Genomic DNA, 15,309 nt, shown 5'->3' on the forward strand with positions numbered 1-15,309 from the left:
TAAGAATCTCGGGCGGGATTCTCCAACCCCCCGCCAGGTGGGAGAATTTCTGGGGGCCGGCGTGAATGCCGCCCGCGCCGTCCTCCCAATTCTCCCGCCACAAAAACCGGCCTGGCGTGAGTCGCGCAGCCCACCTCGGAGAATGACGGGGTCAGGTGCGACTTAATGGGCGCAGGTGCCGCCCGTATTCTCCGGCCAGCAATGGGCCGAAGTCCTGCTCGCCTGTAGCCACTCCCGCTGGCGTAAATTAAAGTAGGTGACCTGGCGGCGCGGGCGGGCTCTGGGGGGTCGCAGGGAGATCTGACCCCGGGAGGTGCCCCCACGGTGGCCTGGCCCGCGGTCGGGATCCACCGATCCACGGCCAGGCCTGTGCCGTGGGGGCACTCTATTCCTCCGCATTGGTCGCTGTGGTCCTCTGCGATGGCCGATGCGGTAGTGAATGCCTGTGCACATGTACGGGGATGACGCCACGACGCGCTTGCGCTCCCGCACATGCGGCGGCTGGCGGAGGCCCTTCGCCGCAAGTTGACGTGGCGCCAAGCCCCTATCCCGCCGGCCGACGGGGTGCCAACTACTCCGTGGCGGGCCTAGCCCCTAAAGGTGCGGAGGATTCCGCACCTTTGGGCGGCCCGATGCCAGAGTGCTTCACGTCACTCTGTCCCGCCGGGACCCCCCGCTCCGTCGGGTACAGGAGAATCCCACCCCTCCTTTATCATCAGAAAAACCCTGCCGATGACTGTAAAGGTCACAGCTGCTTTGCGTTTCTTATTTTGCAATCAATTTATTTGAATTGCATTGGGGAAATATATCTGCAGTATCAACTAGTGAACTTCAGTTGGTGAACACAAAACATGAGAGGTGCAGACTCATCTGTTTCTGAAGGGATAGGCCTGAATTTTATATTTGGGAGGCGCCCAAAGTTGGCTTGGGGTGGGGGGGGAGTGGATGTGAAACCCGCGACTGCCCAAGATCTTAATTAACGGCCATCCAGCGTGAAATGTGAACAGCCATAAAGGCGGACAATGTAAAATCCCAGTCAATTGCTGTTTAATTTAAATTGGCTTCTTGATGATCGGCAGGCGCACTTTCGACATGTGATTTTACGCGCTTCTAGGTTGGACTGACCCCCTCCCAAGTAACATAAAACTCTGGGCATAGATACAGAGGCAACGCGAGTAAGTTACAATCAAGAAGGAGGGGGTACTGTAAAAGCTATCTTTACTTTAAAAAATTGATGAAGTACCAGGACCAGAGGCAGTGGCTTAATGGTATTGTACTAGCAAACCAGAGACCAAGAGTAATGCTCTGGTCCGATTCCTACCATGACAGATTAGGTTCAATTCAATAAAAATCTGAAATTAAAAGTCTAGTGATGACTGTGGAACCATTGTTGATTGTCGTAAAACCCATCTGGTGCACTAATGTCCTTGCTTACCTGTTCTCACCTAACATTAACTCCAGATAAATGTGGTTGACACAATCCTCAGGTCAAGGAGAATTCGGAATGGGCAAGACAAGGAAAGAGAACCTGTTTGGGGAATATCAGGAACTAAATGAAAGAACAGGTCCTCAAGAGTTAGAGGGCGGGACTCTCCGCCGGCAGGATTCTCCATTTTTCCGGCGCCTGGGGGTTTTCCGACGGCGTGGGGCTGCCCCACAATGGGAAACCCCATTGATCGTCCGGCGTTACGGAGCATCCCGCCGGCGTAGTGAAGCATAAATGTGGCGCGACGGAGCATCCCGCTCTTAATCTCTGGATTAATACCTGAACCACCTGCAAATTGGATTAGAGATGAGAAAATTAGGAAAGTAAACACGTGGCTAAAGGAGTGGTGCGCGAAAGAGGGGTTCCATTTCATGGGACACTGACACCCATTGGGACAGGAGGGATCTGTACCGTTGGGATGGTCTCCACCTCAAGGGAGCTGGGGTGAGGGTCCTTGCGGAAAGGATATACAGGGTGGTCACAAGAACGTTAAACTTGAAAAATGGGGGGAAGGGGAGGTCTCAGGGGAATTGGGGGGAAGGGGAGGCCTCAGGGGAATTGGGGGAAGGGGAAGTCTCTGGAATTGGGGGAGGAGGGGAGGCCTCGAGGGAATTGGGGGGAACGGGAGGTCTCAGGGGAATTGGGGGAAGGGGAGGTCTCGGGAATTGGGGGAGGAGGGGAGGCCTCAGGGGAATTGGGGGGAACGGGAGGCCTCGGGGGGAATTGGGGGGAACGGAAGGTCTCAGGAATTGGGGGAGGAGGGGATGCCTCAGGGGAATTAGGGGGAAACGGGAGGCCTCAGGGGAATTGGGGGGAAACGAGAGGCCTCAGGGGAATTGGGAAACGGGAGGTCTCAGGGGAAGTGGGGCAGATGGGGAGGTCTAGGCGAATTGGGGGGAAACGGGAGGTCTGAGTGGAATTGCGGGAGGTCTTAGGCGAATTGGGGGGAACGGGAGGTCTCAGGCGATTTGGGAGGAAACGGGAGGTCACAGGGTAATTGGGGGAGGAGGGGCGGTCTCAGGCGAATTGGGGGGAACGAGAGGTCTCAGGGGAATTGGGGGGAGCGGAAGGTCTTAGGCGATTTGGGAGGAAACGGGAGGTCTCAGGGTAATTGGGGGAGGAGGGGAGGTCTCAGGCGAATTGGGGGGGAACGGGAGGTCTCAGGGTAATTGGGGGAGGAGGGGAGGTCTCAGGCGAATTGGGGGGAACGGGAGGTCTGAGGCGATTTGGGAGGAAACGGGAGGTCTCAGGCGAAGTCAGTACTGTTCCGAAAACAAGTAGCAGGGCAGAGAGTAAAGAAATAGGCAAAACTACAAGTATACTGGTTGAATCAAAAGAGAAAAATAATAAGCAAAGCAAATAAAAGATCAGTGCTGAGGACCAGGTCATGGGGGTAAAGCACAATTAAGAGTTCAATATACTAATGCACAGAGTGTAAGGAATAAGCTTGATGAGCTGCAGGCGCAAGGCAAGTTGAGGATTATGATGTAGTAGCTATTCCGGAGATATGGCTGCAGAATGGTCGGAACTGAGAACTAAATATACCTGGTTATGAAGTTCACAGGAGGGAGTGGTGGCACGGAGGGTTAAGCAACCTCACTGATTATAAATACCGTCACCTCAATGGTGAGCGAGGATGTAATGAGGGGAAAGCATCCAGTGGAGACCATATGGGTGCAACTGAGGAATAAAAAATCTAATGGGTGTTGTGTATCGACCCCCTGGTAACAGTTACCAAATGTTAGATTGTATAAATGCAGAAATTAGGCAAGTGTGTAGCAAAGGCAGAGTAGTATAAATGGAGGATTTCAACTTACATATAGATTGGAAGGAAACACCTGTCAGAAAAGTAATGAATTTCTGAAATATGTCTGGCATAGTTCTCTGCAACAATATCTTCTAAATGTAACAAGGGGACAGGCAATATTAGATTTAGTTTTGAGTAACGAGCCCAATTTAATTAACAGCCTAACTGTGCATGAACATTTATCAAATGGTGATCAAAACAGGATTGAATTCAGTGTCGCGTTTGAAAGTGAAAGGCACGATTCAGATACTAAAATTAATGGAGTACCCTGGGCGAGCACTCAGAGCCTGCACAGACCAGTTGGCGAGTGTATTCACAGACATCTTCAACACCTCACTCCTCCGCTCCTAGGTCCCCACCTCCTTCAAGAAGACTACCATAATACCAGTACCAAAGAAGAACAGGGTAGCATGTTTCACGACTACCGACCGGTGGCCCTGACGTCTTTATCATGAAATGCTTTGAGCGGCTAGTTATGAGACGGATCAACGCCAGCCTGCGGTCGGTCGAAGACTCTGACCACTGGTCTTACATTGTTTTGCCCGCAGTGTTTGTTGAGAAAGGTTGGAGTTGGCCAAACACGATGTGTCTTCACCACCCTCCAGGGGTAGATTTCTCTTTCTTGGGGCTTCGGGACAACGACATGGCAGAGGTGCAGTGGCTTCAGTTAAATTCTGGATGGATCCTGGATGTTGTTCAATGTTCCTGTTATGCCCTTGGTCTTTCCAAGCTCCATGGATAGTTTTATTATCCTGTGGTTCATCATTAATTCTGAACTTTGTTCCCTTGTGATTATACTCTTCATTTTGTGTTATTGTGAAAAAATGAAGGTGGTGTGATAGAACATGGAACAGTGCAGCACAGTACAAGCCCTTGGCCCAAGTTGTTGTGCTGACCATTTATCCTAATCGAAGATCAACCGAACCTAACCTACACCCCTTCAATGCATTGCTGTCCATGCGCCTGTCCCTCATGACTGACTCCACCATCTCTGCTTTCAGTGCTTTCCATGCACCCACCACTCTCTGTGTAAAGAATCGACCTCTGACATCTCCCCTGTACCTTCTTCCAGTCACCTTAAAATTATGTCCCCTCGTGACAGCCATTTCCACCCTGGGGAAAAGTCTCTGGCTATCCACTCTATTCCTGCCTCTCATCAACTTGTACACCTCTATCAAGTCACCTCTCTGCCTTCTTCGCTCCAGTGAGAAAAGCCCTACCTCCCTCAACCGTTCTTCATAAGACATGCCCTCCAGTCCAGGCAGCATCCTGGTAAATCTCCGCTGCTCCCTTTCCAAAGCATCCAAATCCTTCCTATAATGAGGCGACCAAAACTGGACACTATATTCCAAGTGTGGTCTAACCAGGGTTTTATAAAGGATATTTACCTGATCTTTTATTATGTGCCTAAATCCTAGCTTTACACTGAGGGAGTACATTTTTTGGTACCCTTCAATTTATAGATAAAATGAGTAGCGCCATGGCAAGGTGGTAGGTGGTTTGGTATAAAGGTAGTTGATAGAGCCTTATAAGTTCTCATTGTGGTCAGAACTATGAGTGTCGCACTTTTCTTTTGTACCTTGGTTATTTTGGGATTTAGGAAATCTTGTTTGACTGTATGAAGGTAATGACAGATCATGTATCCTGGAAAAGACTGAGCTTTTTTTCTATTGTTGGGCATCTGGTATTTTTTTCTGTCATTGGTTCCTCTGGTGTTGTTGGAGTTGGAGGAAATTTGTACTGGTGCATGCCCAGGCGTCTCTGTTTCTGGTGATAAAAAACCGCCAATGTTCATTACACATCCACCGACTCCCACAGCTACCTTAAACAATTCCTGTAAGGACTCCATCTCATTCTCCCAGTTCCTCCACCTTTGTCGCATTAGTTCACAATGATGCCAACTCCAAAACAGTGCTTCTGACATGACATCCTTTTTCCTGAATTGTTAAGTTTGAATCCGAGATTGATAGATTTTCATTCACCAAAGACATTTAAATGGTATGGGGAAAAACAGTATTAAAGTACATTACTGGGGAACATAACAACTGACTATAAAAGTGTTTTTATAGGTATGTAAAGATAAAGATTGATAAAAATGAATGTAGGCTCCTTGCAGTCAGAAACAGGGCAATTCATAACAGGGAACAACAAAATGGCTGAGGAACTAAATTCGAACTTTGCTTCTGTCTTCACACAGGAAGACACGAATAATGTACCAGAAGTTTCTGAGAAATTTAAGTTTTAGTGAGGAGCTGAAGTATTAGTAGTGAAATTGTTTTGGGGACACTAACGGGATTGAAACGGATAAATCTCCAGGGCCTGACAATCTTCATTCAAATCTTACAAGATTCTAACAGGATTAGACAGGATGGTTTCAGAAAGAATGTTCCCGATGGTGCGGAAGTCGTGAACTAGAGGTCATAGTTAGAGGATAAGGGATAAACATTTTAAGACTGAGATGAGAAATGTCTTCACCCAGAGAGTGGTGAATGTATGGAATTCACTACCACAAAATTACACGTTGTATGATTTCAAGAAAGAATTAGATATAGCTCTTGGGACTAAGGGGATCACAGGACATGGGCAGGAGGCTGGATTGAACTTGATGACCAGCCATAATCATAATGAATAGCAGAGCAGGCGCGAAGGGCTGAATGGCAACCCTCTGCTTTTATTTTCTTTGTGTGTATCGATGTAGGTGAATGGAGTTATCCTTTTCAGATATGGGGCGAAATTCTCCAACCCCACGCAGGGTCGGAGAATCGCCGGGGGTGCCGATAATCCCGCTCCCGCCATGTTCAGAATTTTCCCACCCGCCATAAAACGGCGTTCTTCAAATCCCGCCGCCCGCCTCTGAGAACGGCTGGCGCCGGTGGGATGCCATTGTTTTTTGAGGCTTAATTATTCTCCGGCCCGGATGGGCCGAAGTCCCGCCGACGTGGCCACGGGTCACGTCGGCGAAAATCAAAGTTGGTTTATAACGGCGTCAACCATTGATGATGGTTGACGCCGTTCAGCTTGGAGGTGGGTGACAGGCCGGGGAGAAAGATAAATTACCTACTTCGAGTGCCGGGGGGAGGGTTTGTGAAGAGAAAGAGTGAAATCACTTACATCGAGTGCCGGTGGGTTGGGGGGAGGGTTTGTGAAGAGAGAGAGTGAAATCACTTACATCGAGTGCCGGGGGGTAGTGGTGGTGGTGGGGGGGGGGGGTGCTTATTTATATCATGTTTCGCCGGGCGGCGTTGATGATGTCGCCCGACGTCAACCGACGCGCCACTTCCGCAGCGGGTGAAACTGACGCGTTCAGCGTCACTCCGCTGCTGGCCCTTTCGGGACGGGAGATTTCGGGCTGATAAGCGGGCCCCGACGCCTGAGTCACCAGCGCCGTTTTTGCCCGCCGGTCAAGGGCGTCACGATGGACTTCGGTGAATTTCGCCCATGGAGTGCCAGAAAAGCAGTTTGCCACCTGGTATGAGCATTGCCAGGGTGTCCGACTGGCACTGCGAAGGTGCCAAACTGGCATATTTTGTGCATGCGCAATTGGGCCGGAGATGCCCTGCATAGGTGTTGAGGGGATGCACGGGGGGAGGTAGGGAACACTCCCATTGTGCGTTCGGGCTGCAGGGAACGTCGGGGATTGCTTCGACGGCCTCAGGATTGCTTCGGTTGGAGCTCCCCACTGTAAAAAAAAAAGCGTCTATGTGCGGCCTCGGTTGTGCATTCCTGTTAAGGCTCCTTATACAACGCGAGTCGTGGTAATAACCATGTGTTTCTCGGCACTGCGAGCACCGGGAAACATGCGGCTAAATGCACTCTCTATGGGACTTTGTTCCCATTCGGGTGTATTGCCCTCATAATCTAATTGCATGTGGCTATTCAGATATGATCTAATTGAATGACAGACACATTTGAGCTGTTAAATGACCACTCTTGTTTCAATGTTCTTATGAATAGAAGAGTATATTTCCATGGTAACCAACGAAATGATGCTACCAGAATGTATGTTATGACAAAATGACAAGTAAATTACTTGTAAATAGGAGTATCGTGAAGAGGAGGGTAATCAATGTTCTGATAGATTTGTAATTTATTTCTTAGCCCTGCCAGTGCTTTTCAAACAAGAACTTCAGAATGTGGAGGCAGAAGAGGGTGGCACAGCCAAATTATTCTGCAAGCTAACTAAACCTGATACTGCAGTAGAATGGCGAAAAGGATCAGTGGTACTCCTGCCATGTGGAAAATATGAAATGAAGAAAAAGGGTTCCATTGTAGAATTGTTCATCTGTGATGTAGAACCAGAAGACGCTGGCGAATACACGTGTGACTCTGGAGATAAAGAAAGCACTGCTTCTCTAACCGTGAAAGGTAAAATGGTAAAATTAGTTTTGGAATACGACTTCTGCTTTTGGAAGCCATCATCATCCAGGCTTTACACTTAATTGCTTTACACTTAAATCAGTTTTGTTCTTCGCGCCATCCATTTGTGACTATTTCAGTCCCGGTTGACTATCTTTTAGATTATTTGTTTACTGTTACATTGGTTAGAATTGATTGTATATTTTTATTTGGTGAAGGAATATGAGGGCAGTGCGGGGTTCAGAGTTAATCATCTGGGTCATCTGCAGTTCAGGCTGGTAATTGGTCCTAGTAGAACCAAAGGAAATGCATTGAATTAGGAGCAGTGATGAAGCATTCAATAAATATATAGTTAGGTTTATGAGAAACTTACCGCACAAAATGGGAATGATTTTATTATGCCGCAAACAAGGGGTGAAATTCCGCAGGGTCGGAGAATCGCCAGGGGCCGCCGAAAATCCCGCCCCCGCCAATTCCCGGGTGGCGGAGAATTTCTGCCACGGCGGGGGCAGGAATCGCGCCACATCGAGCGGCGAGCCCCCTGCGGCGATTCTCCGGCCCGCAATGGGCCGAAGTCCCTCCGCTGGGAGGCCTGTCCCGCCGCCGAGGTTTGAACCACCTCTGGTGGCGGCGGGATCGGCGGCACGAGCGTGCCCCCGGGGTCCTGGGGGGGGGGACGCAGGGTGATCGGACCCCGGGGGGTGCCCCCACGGTGGCCAGGCCCGCGATCGGGGCCCACCGATCGGTGGGGAGGCCAGTGCCGTGGGGGCACTCTTTCTCTTCCACCGCCGCCACGGCCTCCGCCACGGCGGAGGCAGAAGAGAATCCCCCAGCTGCCGCTGACGTCACCACCGGCGCATGCGCAAACCGGCGAAGGCCTTTTGGCCAGTCTGGGAGGCGGGCCTGAAAGGCCGCTGGTGCCGGTTATTTCGCGGCAGTCGACGTGGTGCCAACTGTTCCGGCGCGGGCCTAGCCCCCAAAGGTGCGGAGAATTCCGCACCTTTGGGGAGGCCCGACGCCGGAGTGGTTGGCACCACTCCCCTACGCCGGGACCCCCCGCCCCGCCAGGTAGGGGAGAATCCCGCCCAAGGTTTGTTGATCAAGTAGAAATGCAGTTGGTAACAGTTTACAAACTCAAGGTTACTTGAAAATCAAAACATTTGAAGTGGTGTCACAAGAGTGTAAATCAGAACAGTCTGGGCATGATTCTCCGGCCTCTTTGCGCTCTCGCTCGAGCAAAACGAGGCCAGTGAATAGCGGGAGAGGCTGAAAACAAGAACCGCACCAAACAGTTTGCAATGCAACCAGCCCGCTCCCGTAGGCGAAATCCAGATCTCGCAGTAACGTGGCGAGAAACCAATTATCATCACTTAAGCCCTATTTCCATACAATTAACGAGAGCCACCCCATATCCCGCGACCTCCCGTCATTCAACAGCCTCCCCAGCAAGTGGTCTGGCTGGAACCGATTAGTACTCCTTTTGAAAAATGTGAACCTGGCGAAAGGGCTTCTGTGGGGAGTCGAGGAGGGGAGTATCTATCTTTGCTGACAGGCAAATAGTCCGGTGTCGGATGCCATGTGAGGGTGGGGGGGCCAACCGCGCATGGCACCACCATGGCAACCCCTGGATCATGTGTATTCTTTCCGGGGGCAACTCCTGTTCTTTCCCGTCTGCCCCACCAACCACCCATAACCCCACCAACTGCCGAGGCCTCTGACCATGCAGCTGATGGCTATTGTTAATAGGCAATTAGCAATTGTGGTTAAATGAGCACTTCACACAACCCAAGTGGATTCCCGTGGGTGGGCGGGCCATGTAGCATGTGGGAGGCTTTGCCTAGCATCCCAATCACGCCTCTATGCATGGACACTGTGCTTGAACCCTGCGGGACGCAATACCACACAGCCAGCAGCCAACATCCGAACATCCAGGGGATGGGACACAGCTCCGGGGACATGTCTGCAGCTGGAGGGTGGGGTGGGGTGGTGGTGGTACCTGGAGAGATGGGCCAAGTATTCGGAGGTTGGGCCGCATTGTGGACGAAAGTGACAGAAGCAGCATGCTGGTTGCACACAAGAATGGTTATTGTGTTATACAATTCCCCACCCTCCCTCCCTCCCCCAGCCCCATCAACCCCTACCTACCCCACCTTCCCCCTCTCCCGGTGCCCTCAGTGATCCTCAATTTGTGTGGCCCTCCTAGCTCTACTACTACGTCTAGGTGTGTCTTCAGGATGCACATCAGAGGAGGAGGCAGCCAGCTGCTTACCTAGTCCCGTAGTCCTTGATGTCCCTGGCGGGGGTCCTCAGAGCTCTCCTTTGAGGTGGTCTCCTGGGAGGCAGGAGAGGGGGGTCACACTGGATGGGCCGGCGCCGTCAGCTGGAGGACCTGAGGGAGAAATGACATGTGGTCAGTGGGAGGGATAGGTCAGTCAATAAGGCAATAACGGCTCACGTTTGACAAGTCCTCCGGGTGGAGCCCGGTGGTTCGTCACCTCTCTTGCATCCACCAGCAGCGTTGTTGACTGTCCTGTCCTCGGCCACACCAGTCACGTCCAGGGCACGCTCCTCGAAGATTGTGAGGATTCTTATGTCCATCACACCCGCCAGTCCAGGCCCTCTCCCGGTGATTGTAGGAGAGCCTTTCCTGAGGAGAGACAGAGAGAGCATCGTTAGTCACACATGATATTCACAGTGCTGGGATGGGGAGGGGGTGCGAAGGAAGAGTTGGGGTTGCATGGAGAGTTGGGGGTGGATGCTCCTGTAGGAGCAGAAAGGTCTCGGGTAGGGTGGGGGAATGGGTGTTGGTCTCTACTCACTCATGCTGCCCAGTGTAGGTCGTTGACCTTTTTCCTGCGCTGGAGGCCCATCCCCCTGGTCACACTCCCGGCTCTCACAGCCACTGCCACGTCATGCCAGAGAGCACTGGCTGCCCTATGGCTGACCCTCCAGATCCTCGGAGGAAAAGGACAACTCTCCTGGCCTCCACAGCATCTATCAGCCTCCCCAGGTCTGCATCTGTGAATCTTGGGTCCGGTCTCCTGGGTACCACTTTTGTGAGCTGACTGGGGTTGACTGAGCAAGTGCTGCTCGACCTTGTTAGCAAGGGGTGGCGAACGCTGTGCCGGCGAATTGGCTGGTGGGCCTTCATTTACGGTGGGAAACCCGAGGGGCCTCATTAAGCAGACCAAGTAACGTTGAATAGCGTTGCCGGCCGAGCGCCGGGAAGCTCACAGCAGGTCCCGCTCGCTGCCACACCTCAAAATCTTTCTGGAGAATCGCGCCCTCTGACAGAGATTTTTAATTAATTCAAAGAATGTGAGCTTCGGTGGCTCGGCCAGCATTATTGCTCATCCCTGATTGCCCTTCAGACGGTGGTGTTGAGCCCTTCTTACACTGTTGCAGTCCATGTGTTGTGGGTGCACAGCGAGAGACTTCCGGGATTTTGACCTAGCGACAGAGCAGGTGATAGATTTCCAAGTCAGGATTGTGTGGCTGGAGGGGAATTTCAAGGTGGTAGTGTTCCCATTTGCTGCCTTTGTCCTCCTAGATGGTAGTAGTTTGGGTTTGGAACGTTCTAGGAGCTGTCTAAGGAGCCTTGGTGAATTTCTACTGTGCATTTGGTAGATGCTACACACTTTTGCTACTGTTCGCCAGCGGCGGAGGGACTGGATGTTTGTGGAAGATTGATCAAACAGGCAGCTTTGTTCTCAATGGTGTCAAGCTTCTTTAGTCCTGTTGGAACTGAATCTATCCAGGCAAGGAGAGAATATTCCATCATGATCCTGACTGTCGCTTGTAGATTGTGAACAGGTTTTGGGAAATCAGGAGGTGAGTTATTCAGGATTCCTCGCCTCTGACCTACTCTTGTAGCCACAGTATTTATATGGTGACGGTCATCCCCCAGAATGTTGATAGTGCGAGATTCAGTGATATAATGCCATTGAATGTCAAGGGTTCTCCCTTTTTGGAGTTGATCGTCACTTGGTATATGTGTGTCATGGATGTTACTTGCCACTTGTCAGCCCAAGCCTGGATATTATCCATGTCTTGTGGCATTTGGACATGGACTGGTTCAGTGTCTGAGGAGTCGCAAATGGTGCTGAACATTAAGCAATGGAAGGAAGGTGGTTGATAAAACAGCTGAAGGTGAATGGGCCAAGGACGCTACCTTGAGGAACTTGTGCAGTGACATCCTGGAACTGGGATGATTGACCTGCAAACACCACAACCATCTTCTTTTGTGCCAGGTATGACTCCCCATGAGTTAACAAGCTAGCAAAGGATATGTCAACAAAAATCTGTTATGGCTCCAAGACAGATGTAAGATAGCAACGTCTAAACAATAATAATAATCGCTTATTGTCACAAGTAGGTTCATTGAAGTTACTGTGAAAAGCCCCTAGTTGCCACATTCCATCACCTGTTCGGGGAGGCCGGTACGGGAATTGAACCTGCGCTGTTGGCATTGTTCTGCATTACAAACCAGCTGTTTAGCCCACTGTGCTAAACCAGCTTCTATAGCTAGTCCTTGTGAAAAATGTACAACAAGTGGCCCAAAGCTTATTTGTAATATTTTCGCAGTTCGTCAAAGTTACAGTTTTTTATTTAGGTCAAACCGTTCAGTTATTACTAACTTGACAAATTGGTTAGGTGTTGCCCACATTTGTTGTGGTACATAAAATCAGTGTGTGGTATTATTTAAAATTGATATTCTGACACTTGCTATAAATGCTTTTTCTCTGTAGCCTTACCTGTGCTGTTCAAAAAAGAGCTACAAAATCAAGAAGCCGAAGAGAACAATGTGGTCACACTGCTTTGTGAACTTACTAAGCCTGGTGCTCCAGTCAAATGGAGAAAGGGATCTCTAATACTTCATGCCAGTGACAAATACGAAATGAAACAGGCTGGTACAATTGTTCAGTTATTAATCTACAATGTGAATATGGAAGATACCGGTGAATATACCTGTGATTCTGGGGACCAACAGACTGATGCCTACTTGAAAGTTAATGGTAGGAGAAAAGTTACCATTAAGTACAGATCTATTACACATAGAACAGTACAGCACAGAACAGGCCCTCAGCCGTCGATGTTGTGCCGAGCATTGTCCGAAACCAAGATCAAGCTATCCCACTCCCTGTCATTCTGGTGTGCTCCATGTGCCTATCCAATAACCGCTTGAAAGTTCCTAAAGTGTCCGACTCCACTATCACAGCAGGCAGTCCGTTCCACACCCTAACCACTCTCTGAGTAAAGAACCTACCTCGGCCATCCCTCACATATCTCCCACCCTGAACCTTAAAGTTATGCCCCCTTGTAACAGCTACATCCACCTGAGGAAATAGTCTCAACGTCCACTCTATTTATCCCCCTCATCATCTTATAAACTTTGATTAAGTCGCCTCTCATTCTTCTCCGCTCCAAAGAGAAAAGCCTGAGCTCCCTCAACCTTTCCTCATAAGACCTATCCTGCAAACCAGGCAGCATCCTGGTAAATCTCCTTTGCACCCTTTCCATGCTTCCACATCCTTCCTATGGTGAGGTGACCAGAACTGCACACAATACTCCAAATGTGGTCTCACCAGTGTCACGTACAGTTGCAGCATAACCCCGCGGCTCTTAAACTCAAGCCCCCTGTTAATAAACGCTAACACACTATAGGCCTTCTTCATGGCTCTATCCACTTGAGTGGCAACCTTCAGAGATCTGTGGACATGAACCCCAAGATCTCTCTGTTTCTCCACATTCCTCAGAAACCTGCCGTTGACCCTGTAATCCGTATTCAAATTTTTTCAACCAAAATGAATCACCTCACACTTGTCAGGGTTAAACTCCATCTGCCATTTTTCGGCCCAGCTCTGTATCCTATCAATGTTTCTTTGCAGCCTACAACAGCCCGCCACCTCATCCACTACTCCACCAATCTTGGTGTCATCAGCAAATTTACTGACCCACCCTTCAGGCCCCTCCTCCAAGTCATTGATAAAAATCACAAATAGCAGAGTAATTTCCTTGATCCGACCTGCCAAGGACTACTCATGCCCCCTCCTAGCTCTCCTGAGCCCTTTTTTAGCTCATTCCTTGCTACCTTGTAACCCTCAAGCGACCCAACTGAACCTTGTTTTCTCATCCTTATGCTTCCTTTTTCCTCTTGACAAGACATTCAACCTCTTTTGTGAACCATGGTTCCCTCACACGGCCATTTCCTCCCTGCCTCACAGGGACATACCTATCAAGGACACGGAGTATTTGTTCCTTGAACAAGCTCCACTTTTCATTTGTGCCTTTCCATGACCGTTTCTGTTCCCATCTTATGCTCCCTAATTGATGCCTATTCGCATCATAATTACCCCTCCCCCAATTATAAACCTTGCCCTGCCGTATGGCCCTATCCCTCTCCATTGCAATAGTGAAAGACACCGAATTGTGGTCACTATCTCCAAAGTGCTCTCCCACAAACAAATCTAACACTTGGCCCGGTTCATTACCGAGTACCAAATCCAGTGTGGCCCTCCCTTTTGTCGGCCTATCCACATATTGTGTCAGGAAACCCTCCTGTACACACTGTACAAAAACTGCCCCATCCGAACTGTTCGACCTATAGAGGTTCCAATCAATATTTGGAAAGTTAAAGTCACCCATGACAACTACCCTGAGACCTCCACACCTATCCATAATCTGTTTTGCAATTTCTTCCTCCACATCTCTATTACTATTTGGAGGCCTATAGAAAACTCCTAACAATGTGACCGCTCCTTTCCTATTTCTAACTTCGGCCCATATTACCTCAGTAGGCAGATCCCCTTCGAACTGCCTTTCTGCAGCTGTTAAACTATCCTTGATTAACAAAGCAACTCCTCCACCTCTTTTACCACCTTCCCTACTCTTACTGAAACATCTATACCCCGGAACTTCCAACAACCATTCCTGTCCCTGTTCTAACCATGTCTCCGTAATGGCCACAACATCGTAGTCACAAGTACCAATCCACGCTCCAAGTTCACCTTCCTTATTCCGGATGCTCCTTGCATTGAAGTAGACACACTTCAACCCACCTTTCTGCCTGTCGGTACACTCCTGCGACCTTGATACCCTCCTCAGTACCTCACTACTCTCAACACTGGCTTCTGGACTACTGCTCGTTTTCCCATCTCCCTGACAAATTAGTTTAAATTATGATCCTTGCTGATCGTCTTCTGTTGCTCTTTTCGTGCTTCAAACCCTGAGTTCTTTTTATCATGTATTTCATCTGTTCCTGATAATTTAATGTATTTAGTGATTGTATTGTGGGAAGGTCAATAGATATTGAAAATGAAGCTGTCATTTGAGTGTGATCAAGTGCTGCTTTTCTGTGTAGAAAATTAGGGCGCGGTTTAACGAAATGGAAACAATGTCCTTAAGCGAGCATGTTTAGCCGTGTGTTTCCTAGCGCTGCAACTCTATCAAATGGCATTAGGGGAACTCAGCGGGGAATGTGTGGCCAAGGCTGCACGTAGCCCCTTTTTTTGCACTGAGGAGCACGACTCACCAGAACCCCAACGTCCATGCAGTGCTCCACCGACCGATCATTGCTGCACAAAAAAATGCCAGCTTGGCACTCCAACCTGGTGCCCTGGCAGTGCCACCTGGTCACCTTAGCAGTGCCAGGGTTCCCAGG

At 49.7% G+C, this 15,309-nt stretch overlaps 1 protein-coding gene across 3 annotated transcripts in view; it reads left to right on the forward strand.

Annotated features, from left to right (window-relative positions):
* The window catches only part of obscnb (obscurin, cytoskeletal calmodulin and titin-interacting RhoGEF b), an 896,193-nt gene that overhangs the window by 473,999 nt on the left and 406,885 nt on the right, over window positions 1-15,309 (forward strand). For all 3 annotated transcript variants that reach the window (XM_038798455.1, XM_038798456.1, XM_038798458.1), the window contains 2 exons: window positions 7,392-7,658; window positions 12,398-12,664. In XM_038798455.1, coding sequence (XP_038654383.1) covers window positions 7,392-7,658; window positions 12,398-12,664 — 534 coding nt within the window. The remainder of the gene's footprint in view (window positions 1-7,391; window positions 7,659-12,397; window positions 12,665-15,309) is intronic.

This window comes from Scyliorhinus canicula, chromosome 5 (assembly GCF_902713615.1).
Source record: "Scyliorhinus canicula chromosome 5, sScyCan1.1, whole genome shotgun sequence".
Lineage (NCBI taxonomy): Eukaryota > Metazoa > Chordata > Chondrichthyes > Carcharhiniformes > Scyliorhinidae > Scyliorhinus > Scyliorhinus canicula.